Consider the following 19,598-nt stretch of genomic DNA (forward strand, 5'->3'; position numbering starts at 1 on the left):
TAGAGCACTGTTAGAACTCAGTTATTACAGTAGATAACTGTTAGAACTCAGTTGAGGGGCATTACAGTAGAGAACTGTTAGACCTCAGTTATTACAGTAGAGAACGGTTAGAACTCAGTTATTACAGTAGAGAACTGTTAGAACTCAGTTATTACAGTAGAGAACTGTTAGAACCCAGTTGAGGGGCATTACAGTAGAGAACTGTTAGAACTCAGTTGAGGGGCATTACAGTAGAGAACTGTTAGAACTCAGTTATTACAGTAGAGAACTGTTAGAACACAGTTAAGGGGCATTACAGTAAAGAACTGTTAGAACTCAGTTATTACAGTAGAGAACTGTTAGAACTCAGTTAAGGGGTATTACAGTAGAGAACTGTTAGAACTCAGTTGAGGAGTATTACAGTAGAGAACTGTTAGAACTCAGTTATTACAGTAGAGAACTGTTAGAACTCAGTTATTACAGTAGATAACTGTTAGAACTCAGTTATTACAGTAGAGAACTGTTAGAACTTAGTTATTACAGTAGAGAACTGTTAGAACTCAGTTATTACAGTAGAGAACTGTTAGAACACAGTTAAGGGGCATTACAGTAAAGAACTGTTAGAACTCAGTTATTACAGTAGAGAACTGTTAGAACTCAGTTAAGGGGTATTACAGTAGAGAACTGTTAGAACTCAGTTGAGGAGTATTACAGTAGAGAACTGTTAGAACTCAGTTATTACAGTAGAGAACTGTTAGAACTCAGTTATTACAGTAGATAACTGTTAGACTCAGTTATTACAGTAGATAACTGTTAGAACTCAGTTATTACAGTAGAGAACTGTTAGAACTCAGTTGAGGGGCATTACAGTAGAGAACTGTTAGAACTCAGTTATTACAGTAGAGAACTGTTAGAACACAGTTAAGGGGCATTACAGTAAAGAACTGTTAGAACTCAGTTATTACAGTAGAGAACTGTTAGAACTCAGTTAAGGGGTATTACAGTAGAGAACTGTTAGAACTCAGTTGAGGAGTATTACAGTAGAGAACTGTTAGAACTCAGTTATTACAGTAGAGAACTGTTAGAACTCAGTTATTACAATAGAGAACTGTTAGAACTCAGTTATTACAGTGGAGAACTGTTAGAACTCAGTCATTACAGTAGAGAACTGTTAGAACTCAGTTATTACAGTAGAGAACTGTTAGAACTCAGTTGAGGGGCATTACAGTAGAGAACTGTTAGAATTCAGTTGAGGGGCATTACAGTAGAGAACGGTTAGAACTCAGTTATTACAGTAGAGAACTGTTAGAACTCAGTCATTACAGTAGAGAACTGTTAGAACTCAGTTATTACAGTAGAGAACTGTTAGAACCCAGTTGAGGGGCATTACAGTAGAGAACTGTTAGAACTCAGTTGAGGGGCATTACAGTAGAGAACTGTTAGAACTCAGTTATTACAGTAGAGAACTGTTAGAACTCAGTTAAGGGGCATTACAGTAAAGAACTGTTAGAACTCAGTTATTACAGTAGAGAACTGTTAGAACTCAGTTGAGGAGTATTACAGTAGAGAACTGTTAGAACTCAGTTATTACAGTAGAGAACGGTTAGAACTCAGTTGAGGAGTATTACAGTAGAGAACTGTTAGAACTCAGTTATTACAGTAGAGAACTGTTAGAACTCAGTTATTACAGTAGAGAACTGTTAGAACTCAGTTATTACAGTAGATAACTGTTAGACTCAGTTATTACAGTAGATAACTGTTAGAACTCAGTTATTACAGTAGAGAACTGTTAGAACTTAGTTATTACAGTAGAGAACTGTTAGAACTCAGTTATTACAGTAGAGAACTGTTAGAACTCAGTTGAGGGGCATTACAGTAGAGAACTGTTAGAACGCAGCTTTACAGTAGAGAACTGTTAGAACTCAGTTATTACAGTAGAGAACTGTTAGAACTCAGTTGAGGGGCATTACAGTAGAGAACTGTTAGAACTCAGTTGAGGGGCATTACAGTAGAGAACTGTTAGAACTCAGTTATTACAGTAGAGAACTGTTAGAACTCAGTTGAGGGGCATTACAGTAGAGAACTGTTAGAACTCAGTTATTACAGTAGAGAACTGTTAGAACCCAGTTGAGGGGCATTACAGTAGAGAACTGTTAGAACTCAGTTGAGGGGCATTACAGTAGAGAACTGTTAGAACTCAGTTATTACAGTAGAGAACTGTTAGAACACAGTTAAGGGGCATTACAGTAAAGAACTGTTAGAACTCAGTTATTACAGTAGAGAACTGTTAGAACTCAGTTGAGGGGCATTACAGTAGAGAACTGTTAGAACTCAGTTATTACAGTAGAGAACTGTTAGAACTCAGTTGAGGGGCATTACAGTAGAGAACTGTTAGAACTCAGTTATTACAGTAGAGAACTGTTAGAACTCAGTTGAGGGGCATTACAGTAGAGAACTGTTAGAACGCAGTTATTACAGTAGAGAACTGTTAGAACTCAGTTATTACAGTAGAGAACTGTTAGAACTCAGTTGAGGGGCATTACAGTAGAGAACTGTTAGAACTCAGTTATTACAGTAGAGAACTGTTAGAACCCAGTTGAGGGGCATTACAGTAGAGAACTGTTAGAACTCAGTTGAGGAGCATTACAGTAGAGAACTGTTAGAACTCAGTTATTACAATAGAGAACTGTTAGAACTCAGTTATTACAGTAGAGCACTGTTAGAACTCAGTTATTACAGTAGATAACTGTTAGAACTCAGTTGAGGGGCATTACAGTAGAGAACTGTTAGACCTCAGTTATTACAGTAGAGAACGGTTAGAACTCAGTTATTACAGTAGAGAACTGTTAGAACTCAGTTATTACAGTAGAGAACTGTTAGAACTCAGTTATTACAGTAGATAACTGTTAGACTCAGTTATTACAGTAGATAACTGTTAGAACTCAGTTATTACAGTAGAGAACTGTTAGAACTCAGTTGAGGGGCATTACAGTAGAGAACTGTTAGAACTCAGTTATTACAGTAGAGAACTGTTAGAACACAGTTAAGGGGCATTACAGTAAAGAACTGTTAGAACTCAGTTATTACAGTAGAGAACTGTTAGAACTCAGTTAAGGGGTATTACAGTAGAGAACTGTTAGAACTCAGTTGAGGAGTATTACAGTAGAGAACTGTTAGAACTCAGTTATTACAGTAGAGAACTGTTAGAACTCAGTTATTACAATAGAGAACTGTTAGAACTCAGTTATTACAGTGGAGAACTGTTAGAACTCAGTCATTACAGTAGAGAACTGTTAGAACTCAGTTATTACAGTAGAGAACTGTTAGAACTCAGTTGAGGGGCATTACAGTAGAGAACTGTTAGAATTCAGTTGAGGGGCATTACAGTAGAGAACGGTTAGAACTCAGTTATTACAGTAGAGAACTGTTAGAACTCAGTCATTACAGTAGAGAACTGTTAGAACTCAGTTATTACAGTAGAGAACTGTTAGAACCCAGTTGAGGGGCATTACAGTAGAGAACTGTTAGAACTCAGTTGAGGGGCATTACAGTAGAGAACTGTTAGAACTCAGTTATTACAGTAGAGAACTGTTAGAACTCAGTTAAGGGGCATTACAGTAAAGAACTGTTAGAACTCAGTTATTACAGTAGAGAACTGTTAGAACTCAGTTGAGGAGTATTACAGTAGAGAACTGTTAGAACTCAGTTATTACAGTAGAGAACGGTTAGAACTCAGTTGAGGAGTATTACAGTAGAGAACTGTTAGAACTCAGTTATTACAGTAGAGAACTGTTAGAACTCAGTTATTACAGTAGAGAACTGTTAGAACTCAGTTATTACAGTAGATAACTGTTAGACTCAGTTATTACAGTAGATAACTGTTAGAACTCAGTTATTACAGTAGAGAACTGTTAGAACTTAGTTATTACAGTAGAGAACTGTTAGAACTCAGTTATTACAGTAGAGAACTGTTAGAACTCAGTTGAGGGGCATTACAGTAGAGAACTGTTAGAACGCAGCTTTACAGTAGAGAACTGTTAGAACTCAGTTATTACAGTAGAGAACTGTTAGAACTCAGTTGAGGGGCATTACAGTAGAGAACTGTTAGAACTCAGTTATTACAGTAGAGAACTGTTAGAACTCAGTTGAGGGGCATTACAGTAGAGAACTGTTAGAACTCAGTTATTACAGTAGAGAACTGTTAGAACCCAGTTGAGGGGCATTACAGTAGAGAACTGTTAGAACTCAGTTGAGGGGCATTACAGTAGAGAACTGTTAGAACTCAGTTATTACAGTAGAGAACTGTTAGAACACAGTTAAGGGGCATTACAGTAAAGAACTGTTAGAACTCAGTTATTACAGTAGAGAACTGTTAGAACTCAGTTGAGGGGCATTACAGTAGAGAACTGTTAGAACTCAGTTATTACAGTAGAGAACTGTTAGAACTCAGTTGAGGGGCATTACAGTAGAGAACTGTTAGAACTCAGTTATTACAGTAGAGAACTGTTAGAACTCAGTTGAGGGGCATTACAGTAGAGAACTGTTAGAACGCAGTTATTACAGTAGAGAACTGTTAGAACTCAGTTATTACAGTAGAGAACTGTTAGAACTCAGTTGAGGGGCATTACAGTAGAGAACTGTTAGAACTCAGTTATTACAGTAGAGAACTGTTAGAACCCAGTTGAGGGGCATTACAGTAGAGAACTGTTAGAACTCAGTTGAGGAGCATTACAGTAGAGAACTGTTAGAACTCAGTTATTACAATAGAGAACTGTTAGAACTCAGTTATTACAGTAGAGCACTGTTAGAACTCAGTTATTACAGTAGATAACTGTTAGAACTCAGTTGAGGGGCATTACAGTAGAGAACTGTTAGACCTCAGTTATTACAGTAGAGAACGGTTAGAACTCAGTTATTACAGTAGAGAACTGTTAGAACTCAGTTATTACAGTAGAGAACTGTTAGAACCCAGTTGATGGGCATTACAGTAGAGAACTGTTAGAACTCAGTTGAGGGGCATTACAGTAGAGAACTGTTAGAACTCAGTTATTACAGTAGAGAACTGTTAGAACACAGTTAAGGGGCATTACAGTAAAGAACTGTTAGAACTCAGTTATTACAGTAGAGAACTGTTAGAACTCAGTTAAGGGGTATTACAGTAGAGAACTGTTAGAACTCAGTTGAGGAGTATTACAGTAGAGAACTGTTAGAACTCAGTTATTACAGTAGAGAACTGTTAGAACTCAGTTATTACAGTAGATAACTGTTAGAACTCAGTTATTACAGTAGAGAACTGTTAGAACTTAGTTATTACAGTAGAGAACTGTTAGAACTCAGTTATTACAGTAGAGAACTGTTAGAACACAGTTAAGGGGCATTACAGTAAAGAACTGTTAGAACTCAGTTATTACAGTAGAGAACTGTTAGAACTCAGTTAAGGGGTATTACAGTAGAGAACTGTTAGAACTCAGTTGAGGAGTATTACAGTAGAGAACTGTTAGAACTCAGTTATTACAGTAGAGAACTGTTAGAACTCAGTTATTACAGTAGATAACTGTTAGACTCAGTTATTACAGTAGATAACTGTTAGAACTCAGTTATTACAGTAGAGAACTGTTAGAACTTAGTTATTACAGTAGAGAACTGTTAGAACTCAGTTATTACAGTAGAGAACTGTTAGAACTCAGTTGAGGGGCATTACAGTAGAGAACTGTTAGAACGCAGTTATTACAGTAGAGAACTGTTAGAACTCAGTTGAGGGGCATTACAGTAGAGAACTGTTAGAACTCAGTTATTACAGTAGAGAACTGTTAGAACTCAGTTGAGGGGCATTACAGTAGAGAACTGTTAGAACTCAGTTATTACAGTAGAGAACTGTTAGAACCCAGTTGAGGGGCATTACAGTAGAGAACTGTTAGAACTCAGTTGAGGAGCATTACAGTAGAGAACTGTTAGAACTCAGTTATTACAATAGAGAACTGTTAGAACTCAGTTATTACAGTAGAGAACTGTTAGAACTCAGTTATTACAGTAGATAACTGTTAGAACTCAGTTGAGGGGCATTACAGTAGAGAACTGTTAGACCTCAGTTATTACAGTAGAGAACTGTTAGAACTCAGTTGAGGGCATTACAGTAGAGAACTGTTAGAATTCAGTTGAGGGGCATTACCGTAGAGAACAGTTAGAACTCAGTTATTACAGTAGAGAACTGTTAGAACTCAGTCATTACAGTAGAGAACTGTTAGAACTCAGTTATTACAGTAGAGAACTGTTAGAACTCAGTTGAGGGGCATTACAGTAGAGAACTGTTAGAATTCAGTTGAGGGGCATTACAGTAGAGAACAGTTAGAACTCAGTTATTACATTTTACATTTTACATTTTAGCAGACGCTCTTATCCAGAGCGACTTACATTATTTTTTATACCCCCCGTGGGAATCGAACCCACAACCCTGGCGTTGCAAAGGCCATGCTCTACCAACTGAGCTACATCCCTGCCGGCCTTTCCCTCCCCTACCCTGGGCCAATTGTGCGCCACCCCATGGGTCTCCCGGTCGCGGCCGGCTATGACAGAGCCTGGATTCGAACCAGGATCTCTAGTGACACAGCTAGCACTGCGATGCAGTGCCTTAGACCACTGCGCCACTCGGGAGACTAGAGTAGAGAACTGTTAGAACTCAGTCATTACAGTAGAGAACTGTTAGAACTCAGTTATTACAGTAGAGAACTGTTAGAACCCAGTTGAGGGGCATTACAGTAGAGAACTGTTAGAACTCAGTTGAGGGGCATTACAGTAGAGAACTGTTAGAACTCAGTTATTACAGTAGAGAACTGTTAGAACTCAGTTAAGGGGCATTACAGTAAAGAACTGTTAGAACTCAGTTATTACAGTAGAGAACTGTTAGAACCCAGTTGAGGGGCATTACAGTAGAGAACTGTTAGAACTCAGTTATTACAGTAGAGAACTGTTAGAACTCAGGTAAGGGTTATTACAGTAGAGAACTGTTAGAACTCAGTTGAGGAGTATTACAGTAGAGAACTGTTAGAACTCAGTTATTACAGTAGAGAACTGTTAGAACTCAGTTATTACAGTAGAGAACTGTTAGAACTCAGTTATTACAGTAGATAACTTTTAGACTCAGTTATTACAGTAGAGAACTGTTAGAACTCAGTTATTACAGTAGAGAACTGTTAGAACTTAGTTATTACAGTAGAGAACTGTTAGAACTCAGTTATTACAGTAGAGAACTGTTAGAACTCAGCTGAGGGGCATTACGGTAGAGAACTGTTAGAACTCAGTTATTACAGTAGAGAACTGTTAGAACTCAGTTGAGGAGCATTACAGTACAGAACTGTTAGAACTCAGTTATTACAGTAGAGAACTGTTAGAACTCAGTTGAGGGGCATTACAGTAAAGAACTGTTAGAACTCAGTTATTACAGTAGAGAACTGTTAGAACTCAGTTGAGGGGCATTACGGTAGAGAACTGTTAGAACTCAGTTATTACAGTAGAGAACTGTTAGAACTCAGTTGAGGAGCATTACAGTACAGAACTGTTAGAACTCAGTTATTACAGTAGAGAACTGTTAGAACTCAGTTGAGGGGCATTACAGTAAAGAACTGTTAGAACTCAGTTATTACAGTAGAGAACTGTTAGAACTCAGTTGAGGGGCATTACAGTAAAGAACTGTTAGAACTCAGTTATTACAGTAGAGAACTGTTAGAACTCAGTTGAGGGGCATTACGGTAGAGAACTGTTAGAACTCAGTTATTACAGTAGAGAACTGTTAGAACTCAGTTGAGGAGCATTACAGTACAGAACTGTTAGAACTCAGTTATTACAGTAGAGAACTGTTAGAACTCAGTTGAGGGGCATTACAGTAGAGAACTGTTAGACCTCAGTTATTACAGTAGAGAACTGTTAGACTTAGTTATTACAGTAGAGAACTGTTAGAACTCAGTTATTACAGTAGAGAACTGTTAGAACTTAGTTATTACAGTAGAGAACTGTTAGAACTCAGTTATTACAGTAGAGAACTGTTAGAACTCAGTTGAGGAGCATTACAGTAGAGAACTGTTAGAACTCAGTTGTGGAATATTACAGTAGAGAACTGTTAGAACTCAGTTGATTGGCATTACAGTAGAGAACTGTTAGAACACAGTTATTACAGTAGAGAACTGTTAGAACTCAGTTAAGGGTCATTAGAGTAGAGAACTCTTAGAACTCAGTTGAGGGGCATTACAGTAGAGAACTGTTAGAACTCAGTTATTACAGTAGAGAACTGTTAAAACTGTTATTACAGTAGAGAACTGTTAGAACTCAGTTATTACAGTAGAGAACTGTTAGAACTCAGTTGTGGAATATTACAGTAGAGAACTGTTAGAACTCAGTTGATTGGCATTACAGTAGAGAACTGTTAGAACACAGTTATTACAGTAGAGAACTGTTAGAACTCAGTTAAGGGTCATTAGAGTAGAGAACTCTTAGAACTCAGTTGAGGGGCATTACAGTAGAGAACTGTTAGAACTCAGTTATTACAGTAGAGAACTGTTAAAACTGTTATTACAGTAGAGAACTGTTAGAACTCAGTTATTACAGTAGAGAACTGTTAGAACTCAGTTGAGTGTCATTACAGTAGAGAACTGTTAGAACTCAGTTATTACAGTAGAGAACTGTTAGAACTCAGTTGAGTGTCATTACAGTAGAGAACTGTTAGAACTCAGTTATTACAGTAGAGAACTGTTAGAACTCAGTTATTACAGTGGAGAACTGTTAGAACTCAGTTGAGTGTCATTACAGTAGAGAACTGTTAGAACTCAATTATTACAGTAGAGAACTGTTAGAACTCAGTTATTACAGTAGAGAACTGTTAGAATTCAGTTGAGGGGCATTACAGTAGAGAACTGTTAGAACTCAGTTATTACAGTAGAGAACTGTTAGAACTCAGTTGAGGAGCATTACAGTAGAGAACTGTTAGAACCCAGTTATTACAGTAGAGAACTGTTAGAATTCAGTTGAGGGGCATTACAGTAGAGAACTGTTAGAACTCAGTTATTACAGTAGAGAACTGTTAGAATTCAGTTGAGGGGCATTACAGTAGAGAACTGTTAGAACTCAGTTATTACAGTAGAGAACTGTTAGAACTCAGTTGAGGAGCATTACAGTAGAGAACTGTTAGAACTCAGTTATTACAGTAGAGAACTGTTAGAACTCAGTTATTACAGTAGAGAACTGTTAGAACTCAGTTGAGGGGCATTACAGTAGAGAACTGTTAGAACTCAGTTGAGTAGCATTACAGTAGAGAACTGTTAGAACTCAGTTATTACAGTAGAGAACTGTTAGAACTCAGTTGAGGAGCATTACAGTAGAGAACTGTTAGAACTCAGTTATTACAGTAGAGAACTGTTAGAACTCAGTTATTACAGTAGAGAACTGTTAGAACTCAGTTGAGGAGCATTACAGTAGATAACTGTTAGAACTCAGTTGAGGGGTATTACAGTAGAGAACTGTTAGAACTCAGTTGTGGAATATTACAGTAGAGAACTGTTAGAACTCAGTTGATTGGCATTACAGTAGAGAACTGTTAGAACACAGTTATTACAGTAGAGAACTGTTAGAACTCAGTTAAGGGTCATTAGAGTAGAGAACTCTTAGAACTCAGTTGAGGAGTATTACAGTAGAGAACTGTTAGAACTCAGTTATTACAGTAGAGAACTGTTAGAACTCAGTTATTACAGTAGAGAACTGTTAGAACTCAGTTATTACAGTAGATAACTGTTAGTCTCAGTTATTACAGTAGAGAACTGTTAGAACTCAGTTATTACAGTAGAGAACTGTTAGAACTTAGTTATTACAGTAGAGAACTGTTAGAACTCAGTTATTACAGTAGAGAACTGTTAGAACTCAGTTGAGGGGCATTACGGTAGAGAACTGTTAGAACTCAGTTATTACAGTAGAGAACTGTTAGAACTCAGTTGAGGAGCATTACAGTACAGAACTGTTAGAACTCAGTTATTACAGTAGAGAACTGTTAGAACTCAGTTGAGGGGCATTACAGTAAAGAACTGTTAGAACTCAGTTATTACAGTAGAGAACTGTTAGAACTCAGTTGAGGGGCATTACGGTAGAGAACTGTTAGAACTCAGTTATTACAGTAGAGAACTGTTAGAACTCAGTTGAGGAGCATTACAGTACAGAACTGTTAGAACTCAGTTATTACAGTAGAGAACTGTTAGAACTCAGTTGAGGGGCATTACAGTAAAGAACTGTTAGAACTCAGTTATTACAGTAGAGAACTGTTAGAACTCAGTTGAGGGGCATTACAGTAAAGAACTGTTAGAACTCAGTTATTACAGTAGAGAACTGTTAGAACTCAGTTGAGGGGCATTACGGTAGAGAACTGTTAGAACTCAGTTATTACAGTAGAGAACTGTTAGAACTCAGTTGAGGAGCATTACAGTACAGAACTGTTAGAACTCAGTTATTACAGTAGAGAACTGTTAGAACTCAGTTGAGGGGCATTACAGTAGAGAACTGTTAGACCTCAGTTATTACAGTAGAGAACTGTTAGACTTAGTTATTACAGTAGAGAACTGTTAGAACTCAGTTATTACAGTAGAGAACTGTTAGAACTTAGTTATTACAGTAGAGAACTGTTAGAACTCAGTTATTACAGTAGAGAACTGTTAGAACTCAGTTGAGGAGCATTACAGTAGAGAACTGTTAGAACTCAGTTATTACAGTAGAGAACTGTTAGAACTCAGTTATTACAGTAGAGAACTGTTAGAACTCAGTTGAGGAGCATTACAGTAGATAACTGTTAGAACTCAGTTGAGGGGTATTACAGTAGAGAACTGTTAGAACTCAGTTGTGGAATATTACAGTAGAGAACTGTTAGAACTCAGTTGATTGGCATTACAGTAGAGAACTGTTAGAACACAGTTATTACAGTAGAGAACTGTTAGAACTCAGTTAAGGGTCATTAGAGTAGAGAACTCTTAGAACTCAGTTGAGGAGTATTACAGTAGAGAACTGTTAGAACTCAGTTATTACAGTAGAGAACTGTTAGAACTCAGTTATTACAGTAGAGAACTGTTAGAACTCAGTTATTACAGTAGATAACTGTTAGACTCAGTTATTACAGTAGAGAACTGTTAGAACTCAGTTATTACAGTAGAGAACTGTTAGAACTTAGTTATTACAGTAGAGAACTGTTAGAACTCAGTTATTACAGTAGAGAACTGTTAGAACTCAGTTGAGGGGCATTACGGTAGAGAACTGTTAGAACTCAGTTATTACAGTAGAGAACTGTTAGAACTCAGTTGAGGAGCATTACAGTACAGAACTGTTAGAACTCAGTTATTACAGTAGAGAACTGTTAGAACTCAGTTGAGGGGCATTACAGTAAAGAACTGTTAGAACTCAGTTATTACAGTAGAGAACTGTTAGAACTCAGTTGAGGGGCATTACGGTAGAGAACTGTTAGAACTCAGTTATTACAGTAGAGAACTGTTAGAACTCAGTTGAGGAGCATTACAGTACAGAACTGTTAGAACTCAGTTATTACAGTAGAGAACTGTTAGAACTCAGTTGAGGGGCATTACAGTAAAGAACTGTTAGAACTCAGTTATTACAGTAGAGAACTGTTAGAACTCAGTTGAGGGGCATTACAGTAAAGAACTGTTAGAACTCAGTTATTACAGTAGAGAACTGTTAGAACTCAGTTGAGGGGCATTACGGTAGAGAACTGTTAGAACTCAGTTATTACAGTAGAGAACTGTTAGAACTCAGTTGAGGAGCATTACAGTACAGAACTGTTAGAACTCAGTTATTACAGTAGAGAACTGTTAGAACTCAGTTGAGGGGCATTACAGTAGAGAACTGTTAGAACTCAGTTATTACAGTAGAGAACTGTTAGAACTTAGTTATTACAGTAGAGAACTGTTAGAACTCAGTTATTACAGTAGAGAACTGTTAGAACTCAGTTGAGGAGCATTACAGTAGAGAACTGTTAGAACTCAGTTGTGGAATATTACAGTAGAGAACTGTTAGAACTCAGTTGATTGGCATTACAGTAGAGAACTGTTAGAACACAGTTATTACAGTAGAGAACTGTTAGAACTCAGTTAAGGGTCATTAGAGTAGAGAACTCTTAGAACTCAGTTGAGGGGCATTACAGTAGAGAACTGTTAGAACTCAGTTATTACAGTAGAGAACTGTTAAAACTGTTATTACAGTAGAGAACTGTTAGAACTCAGTTATTACAGTAGAGAACTGTTAGAACTCAGTTGTGGAATATTACAGTAGAGAACTGTTAGAACTCAGTTGATTGGCATTACAGTAGAGAACTGTTAGAACACAGTTATTACAGTAGAGAACTGTTAGAACTCAGTTAAGGGTCATTAGAGTAGAGAACTCTTAGAACTCAGTTGAGGGGCATTACAGTAGAGAACTGTTAGAACTCAGTTATTACAGTAGAGAACTGTTAAAACTGTTATTACAGTAGAGAACTGTTAGAACTCAGTTATTACAGTAGAGAACTGTTAGAACTCAGTTGAGTGTCATTACAGTAGAGAACTGTTAGAACTCAGTTATTACAGTAGAGAACTGTTAGAACTCAGTTATTACAGTGGAGAACTGTTAGAACTCAGTTGAGTGTCATTACAGTAGAGAACTGTTAGAACTCAATTATTACAGTAGAGAACTGTTAGAACTCAGTTATTACAGTAGAGAACTGTTAGAATTCAGTTGAGGGGCATTACAGTAGAGAACTGTTAGAACTCAGTTATTACAGTAGAGAACTGTTAGAACTCAGTTGAGGAGCATTACAGTAGAGAACTGTTAGAACTCAGTTATTACAGTAGAGAACTGTTAGAACCCAGTTATTACAGTAGAGAACTGTTAGAATTCAGTTGAGGGGCATTACAGTAGAGAACTGTTAGAACTCAGTTATTACAGTAGAGAACTGTTAGAATTCAGTTGAGGGGCATTACAGTAGAGAACTGTTAGAACTCAGTTATTACAGTAGAGAACTGTTAGAACTCAGTTGAGGATCATTACAGTAGAGAACTGTTAGAACTCAGTTATTACAGTAGAGAACTGTTAGAACTCAGTTATTACAGTAGAGAACTGTTAGAACTCAGTTGAGGGGCATTACAGTAGAGAACTGTTAGAACTCAGTTGAGTAGCATTACAGTAGAGAACTGTTAGAACTCAGTTATTACAGTAGAGAACTGTTAGAACTCAGTTGAGGAGCATTACAGTAGAGAACTGTTAGAACTCAGTTATTACAGTAGAGAACTGTTAGAACTCAGTTATTACAGTAGAGAACTGTTAGAACTCAGTTGAGTAGCATTACAGTAGAGAACTGTTAGAACTCAGTTATTACAGTAGAGAACTGTTAGAACTCAGTTATTACAGTAGAGAACTGTTAGAACTCAGTTGAGTAGCATTACAGTAGAGAACTGTTAGAACTCAGTTATTACAGTAGAGAACTGTTAGAACTCAGTTATTACAGTAGAGAACTGTTAGAACTCAGTTGAGTAGCATTACAGTAGAGAACTGTTATAACCCAGTTGAGGAGCATTACAGTAGAGAATTGTTAAAGGCTTTTCACAATACTGAACTGAGCCGAACCAAGCTGTACTGAGCTGGCCTGGTTATGCATCCACTGCAGTTGCTGGAACTGTGCTGAAAATGACATGTGTAAAGAAGAAATACCCCTGCCTATGAAGTTTGGTTCTGGACAGCAGTGTGAAACGAGTACTAGGAAGGAACTCAGGATGTTATTATGAGAACTGTTAGGAACCCAGGATGTTATTATGAACATTATGAGAACTGTTAGGAACCCAGGATGTTATTATGAACATATTATGAGAACTGTTATGAACCCAGGATGTTATTATGAACATTATGAGAACTGTTAGGAACCCAGGATGTTATTATGAACATTATGAGAACTGTTAGGAACCCAGGATGTTATTATGAACATATTATGAGAACTGTTAGGAACCCAGGATGTTATTATGAACATTATGAGAACTGTAAGGAACACAGGATGTTATTATGAACATTATGAGAACTGTTAGGAACCCAGGATGTTATTATGAACATATTATGAGAACTATTAGGAACCCAGGATGTTATTATGAACATTATGAGAACTGTAAGGAACACAGGATGTTATTATGAACATCTGCTAAATGGCATATTATTATTATTATTATTATGAGAACTGTTAGGAACCCAGTATGTTATTATGAACATTATGAGAACTGTTAGGAACCCAGGATGTTATTATGAACATTATGAGAACTGTTAGGAACCCAGGATGTTATTATGAACATTATGAGAACTGTTAGGAACACAGGATGTTATTATGAACATCTGCTAAATGGCATATTATTATTATTATTATTATGAGAACTGTTAGGAACCCAGTATGTTATTATGAACATTATGAGAACTGTTAGGAACCCAGGATGTTATTATGAACATTATGAGAACTGTTAGGAACCCAGGATGTTATTATGAACATTATGAGAACTGTTAGGAACCCAGGATGTTATTATGAACATATTATGAGAACTGTTAGGAACCCAGGATGTTAGTATGAACATATTATGAGAACTGTTATTTTGGAAGCAGGGATGTTCTTTAGCTAGCTTGAACCAAGCTGCACTGAACTGGCCTGGTTACACATCCATCATAGTTGCAGTTTGGTTCAATAGTATGAAAAGAGACCTAGGAAGTAAGTAAAATGTAAATATGACAGTGTTAGGAGTTAGGTCTAACTAGGAGTTAGGCTCTCCTCCCACCACATAGAAAATTGCTGTTTTGGAAGCAGGGGTTGTTCTTAAGCTGATGTTTGGATATTCACACCACAGACCAATGTGATGAGGGCCGTCAGATATTCACACCACAGACCAATGTGATGAGGGCCGTCAGATATTCACACCACAGACCAATGTGATGAGGGCCGTCAGATATTCACACCACAGACCAATGTGATGAGGGCCGTCAGATATTCACACCACAGACCAATGTGATGAGGGCCGTCAGATATTCACACCACAGACCAATGTGATGAGGGCCATCAGATATTCACACCACAGGGCCATAATGGTCACAGTTGGCTGTGCTTTCATCCCCCTTCTCTCAGAACAGTTCATTTGGCAGCTACAGAGACAGTGGCTGCTTCCCAAGTGGAACCCTATTCGATATAGTGCAGTACTGTTGACCAGGGCCCATAGGGCTGCCATTTGGGATGCATCCACACGGACTCCAGCTCTCATAATACACAGTCTGTCCTGTCTTATTTGTGGATATCAAGTTAAATAAGAAGTGTTATGTTTATTGAGTAAATTAATCCGTATGATATAATTAACAATATTTAATTGTGTCTCTTCAAGTGTTTTTGGATGGACATCATTGGTTAAAGTGTGTGGGGGTTTGATGGAGTGGGTGTGCACGTGTGCGTCCTCTTGTCTGTCCTCTTGTCTGTCTGTCCTGCCGTCTGTCTGTCCTTTCATCTGTCCTTTCTGCTCTGTTATCTCAGAATAGGCCAGCAGATCCAGTCACACCTGAGATAGACGCCACGTCTCTCTGTCTGTTAGTGTCTGTGTGTCTGTCTCTGTGTTCTGACTGTGCCTCTCCTCATGTGTCTGATGCAGGCCTGTGCCCACCGTTGGAAGAATGTCTTCTATGACTCTGAGCATATCCTACCCCATGGTTACTGTTCCATCATCCCTCCTACGCTACAGGGCCGGACCCAAGCCCTCATCCCCTGCTACGAAGGTACAGTAGTACACACAAACACACACACACACACACCAACCACCTCTACAGGGCCGGACCCAAGCCCTCATCCCCTGCTACGAAGGTACAGTAGTACACACAAACACACACACACACACACCAACCACCTCTACAGGGCCGGACCCAAGCCCTCATCCCCTGCTACGAAGGTACAGTAGTACACACAAACACACACACACACACACCAACCACCTCTACAGGGCAGGACCCCAGCCCTCATCAACCTGGTATGAAGGTACGGTAATGTTCTCAATCTTTTTTTGTTACTGTACCCCTAATTATATTTAGCTCTGCCTGAAGTACCCCCTCATGAACGACTGATCATTAGGTCTATTTTCTCCTGAGTTTTCCAAAGTACCCCCTTTATAAGCCACTTACTCTGATGGATACTAGTACCCAAGGTTGAGAAACACAGCTTTATACTTCAGGATTAGATCAAATAATGTAGAAACATGTCCTTTTTGGTTAACTATAGTATCTTCAGAACCCTTTGACTTTTACTACGGTTTGTTGTGTTACAGCCTGAATTTATCTGTAAGGTCCCTCAGTCGAGCAGTGGCTTGGGGCTGGGGAGTGGAGGGAGAGGTTTTTTCCGGGGGCGGGGACTGTGGGGGGCATCTCGGATGGTTGAGGGGCAGCTCTTTGGGAACTGTGGGGGGGATCTTGGATGGTTGGTGGCCTGGTGGTTGGGAGCTTGGGCCGGTGGCCGATAGGTCGCTGGTTCGGGTCCCCGATTTGACTTGATGGGAGATCTGTCGACGGGTATAAATAAAAAAAGCAGACATTGAATATCCCTTGGAGCATGGTGAAGTTATTTTGGATGGTGTATCAATACACCCAGTCACTACCTAACTCAGTTGCCGGAGAGGAAGGAAACCGCTCAGGGATTTCACCATGAGGCCAATGGTGACTTTAAAACAGTTACATAGTTTAATGGCTGTGATAGGAGAAAACTGAGGATGGATAAACAACATTGTAGTTACTCCACAACACCAACCTAAATGAGAAGGAAGCCTGTACAGAATAAAAATATTCCAAAACATGCATCCTGTTTGCAATAAGGCACGAAAGTAAAACTGCCAAAAAATGTAGCAAAGAAATTAACTTTTGTCCTGAATACAAAGTGTTATGTTTGGGGCTACTGAGTACCACTCTCCATATTTTCAAGCATGGTGGTGGCTGCATCATGTTATCGGTATGTTTGTCATTGGCAAGGACTAGAGAGTTTATGATAAAAATAAACAGAATAGAGCTAAGCACAGGCAAAATCCTAGAGGAAAACCTGGTTCAGTCTGCTTTCCAACAGACGCTGGAGACAACCTTTCAGCAGGATAATAACCTAAAACACAAGGTCTAAAATACAGTGCATTCGGAAAGTATTCAGACCCCTTCACTTTTTCCACATTTTGTTACGTTACAGCCTTATTCTTAAACGGATTAAATTCTTTTTTCCCCCTCATCAATCTACACACGATACCCCATAATGACAAAGCAAAAACAGGTTTTTAGAAATGTTTGCAAATGTATTACAAGTAAAAACCGGAAATATTACATTTACATAAGTATTCAGACCCTTTACTCAGTACTTTGGCAGCGATTACAGCCCCAAGTCTTCTTGGGTATGACGCTACAAGCTTGGCACACCTGTATACATTACAGTGAAATGCTTACTTACAGCCCTTAACCAACAGTGCATTTATTTTTAACAAAAAAAGTAAAAATAAAACAACAACAAAAAAAAAAGTGTTGAGAAAAAAAAGAGCAGAAGTAAAATAAAGTGACAGTAGGGAGGCTATATATACAGGGGGGTACCGTTGCAGAGTCAATGTGCGGGGGCACCGGCTAGTTGAGGTAGTTGAGGTAGTATGTACATGTGGGTAGAGTTAAAGTGACTATGCATAAATAATTAACAGAGTAGCAGCAGCGTAAAAAGGATGGGGTGGGGGGGGCAGTGCAAATAGTCTGGGTAGCCATGATTAGCTGTTCAGGAGTCTTATGGCTTGGGGGTAGAAGCTGTTGAGAAGTCTTTTGGACCTAGACTTGGCACTCCGGTACCGCTTGCCGTGCGGTAGCAGAGAGAACAGTCTATGACTAGGGTGGCTGGAGTCTTTGACAATTTTGAGGGCCTTCCTCTGACACCGCCTGGTATAGAGGTCCTGGATGGCAGGAAGCTTTGCCCCAGTGATGTACTGGGCCGTACGCACTACCCTCTGTAGTGCCTTGCGGTCGGAGGCCAAGCAGTTGCCATACCAGGCGGTGATGCAACCAGTCAGGATGTTCTCGATGGTGCAGCTGTATAATTTTTTGAGGATCTGAGGACCCATGCCAAATCTTTTCAGTCTCCTGAGGGGGAATAGGCTTTGTCGTGCCCTCTTCACGACTGTCTTGGTGTGTTTGGACCATGATAGTTCGTTGGTGATGTGGACACCAAGGAACTTGAAGCTCTCAACCTGTTCCACTACAGCCCCGTCGATGAGAATGGGGGCGTGCTCAGTCCTCTTTTTTTTCCTGTAGTCCACAATCATCTCCTTTGTCTTGGTCACGTTGAGGGAGAGGTTGTTGTCCTGGCACCACACGGCCAGATCTCTACTAAAAATCAAGGATCTCTCTGTACTTTGCTCCTTTCATCTTTCCCTCAATCCTGACTAGTCTCCCAGTCCCTGCCGCTGAAAAACATCCCCACAGCATGATGCTGCCACCACCATGCTTCACCGTAGGGATGGTGCCAGGTTTCCTCCAGACGTGACGCTTGACATTCAGGCCAAAGAATTCAATCTTGGTTTCATCAGACCAGAGAATCTTGTTTCTCATGGTATGAGAGTCTTTAGGTGCCTTTTGGCGAACTCCAAGCGGGCGGTCATGTGCCTTTTAGTGAGGAGTGGCTTCCATATGGCCACTTTACCATAAATTGCCTGATTGGTGGAGTGCTGCAGAGATGGTTGTCCTTCTGGAAAGTTCTCCCATCTCCACAGAGGAACTCAGGAGCGCTGTCAGAGTGACCATCGGGTTCTTGGTCACCTCCCTGACCAAGGCCCTTCTCCCTCGATTGCTCAGTTTGGCCAGGCGGCCAGCTCTAGATAGAGTCTTGGTGGTTCCAAACTTCTTCCATTTAAGAATGAGGGAGGCCACTGTGTTCTTGGGGTCCTTCAATGCGGCAAAAATGTGTTAGTACCCTTCCCCATATCTGTGCCTCGACACAATCCTGTCTCTGAGCTCTACGGACAATTCCTTCGACCTCATGGCTTGGTTTTTGCTCTGACATGCACTGTCAGCTGTGGGACCTTATATAGACAGGTGTGTGCCTTTCCAAATCATGTCCAATCAATTGAATTTACCACAGGTGGACTCCAATCAAGTTGTAGAAACATCTCAAGGATGATCAATGGAAACAGGATGCACCTGAGCTCAATTTCAAGTCTCATTGCAAAGGTTCTGCATACTTATGTAAATAATGTTTTTCTGTTTTAATAAATGTGCACAAATGTCTAAAAACGTGTTTTCGCTTTGTCATTATGGTGTATTGTGTGTAGATAGGTGAGGAACATTTTAGAATAAGGCTTAATAACGTAACAAAACGTGGGAAAAGTGAAAGAGTCTGAACACTTCCCGAATGCACTGTACACTGGAGTTGCTTACCAAGACAACATTAAATGTTCCTGAGTGGCCTAGTTACAGTTTTGACTTAAATCTACTTGAACATCTATGGCATGACTTGAAAATGGCTGTTTAGCAATGATCAACAACCAACTTGACAGAGCTTGAAGAATTTAAAAAAGAATAATGTGCAAATATTGCACAATCCA

General features: G+C 39.1%; 1 protein-coding gene across 1 annotated transcript in view; it reads left to right on the forward strand.

Annotated features, from left to right (window-relative positions):
* The window catches only part of itga9 (integrin, alpha 9), a gene marked incomplete at its 5' end in the record, with an annotated part of 212,985 nt that overhangs the window by 20,055 nt on the left and 173,332 nt on the right, over positions 1-19,598 (forward strand). The window contains one exon of the mRNA XM_084165747.1: positions 15,651-15,774. Within this exon, the coding sequence (XP_084021873.1) occupies positions 15,651-15,774 (124 nt within the window). The remainder of the gene's footprint in view (positions 1-15,650; positions 15,775-19,598) is intronic.

The sequence above is a fragment of the Coregonus lavaretus genome (genome assembly GCF_964263955.1).
Source record: "Coregonus lavaretus genome assembly, chromosome: 1".
Taxonomy (NCBI): Eukaryota; Metazoa; Chordata; class Actinopteri; order Salmoniformes; family Salmonidae; genus Coregonus; species Coregonus lavaretus.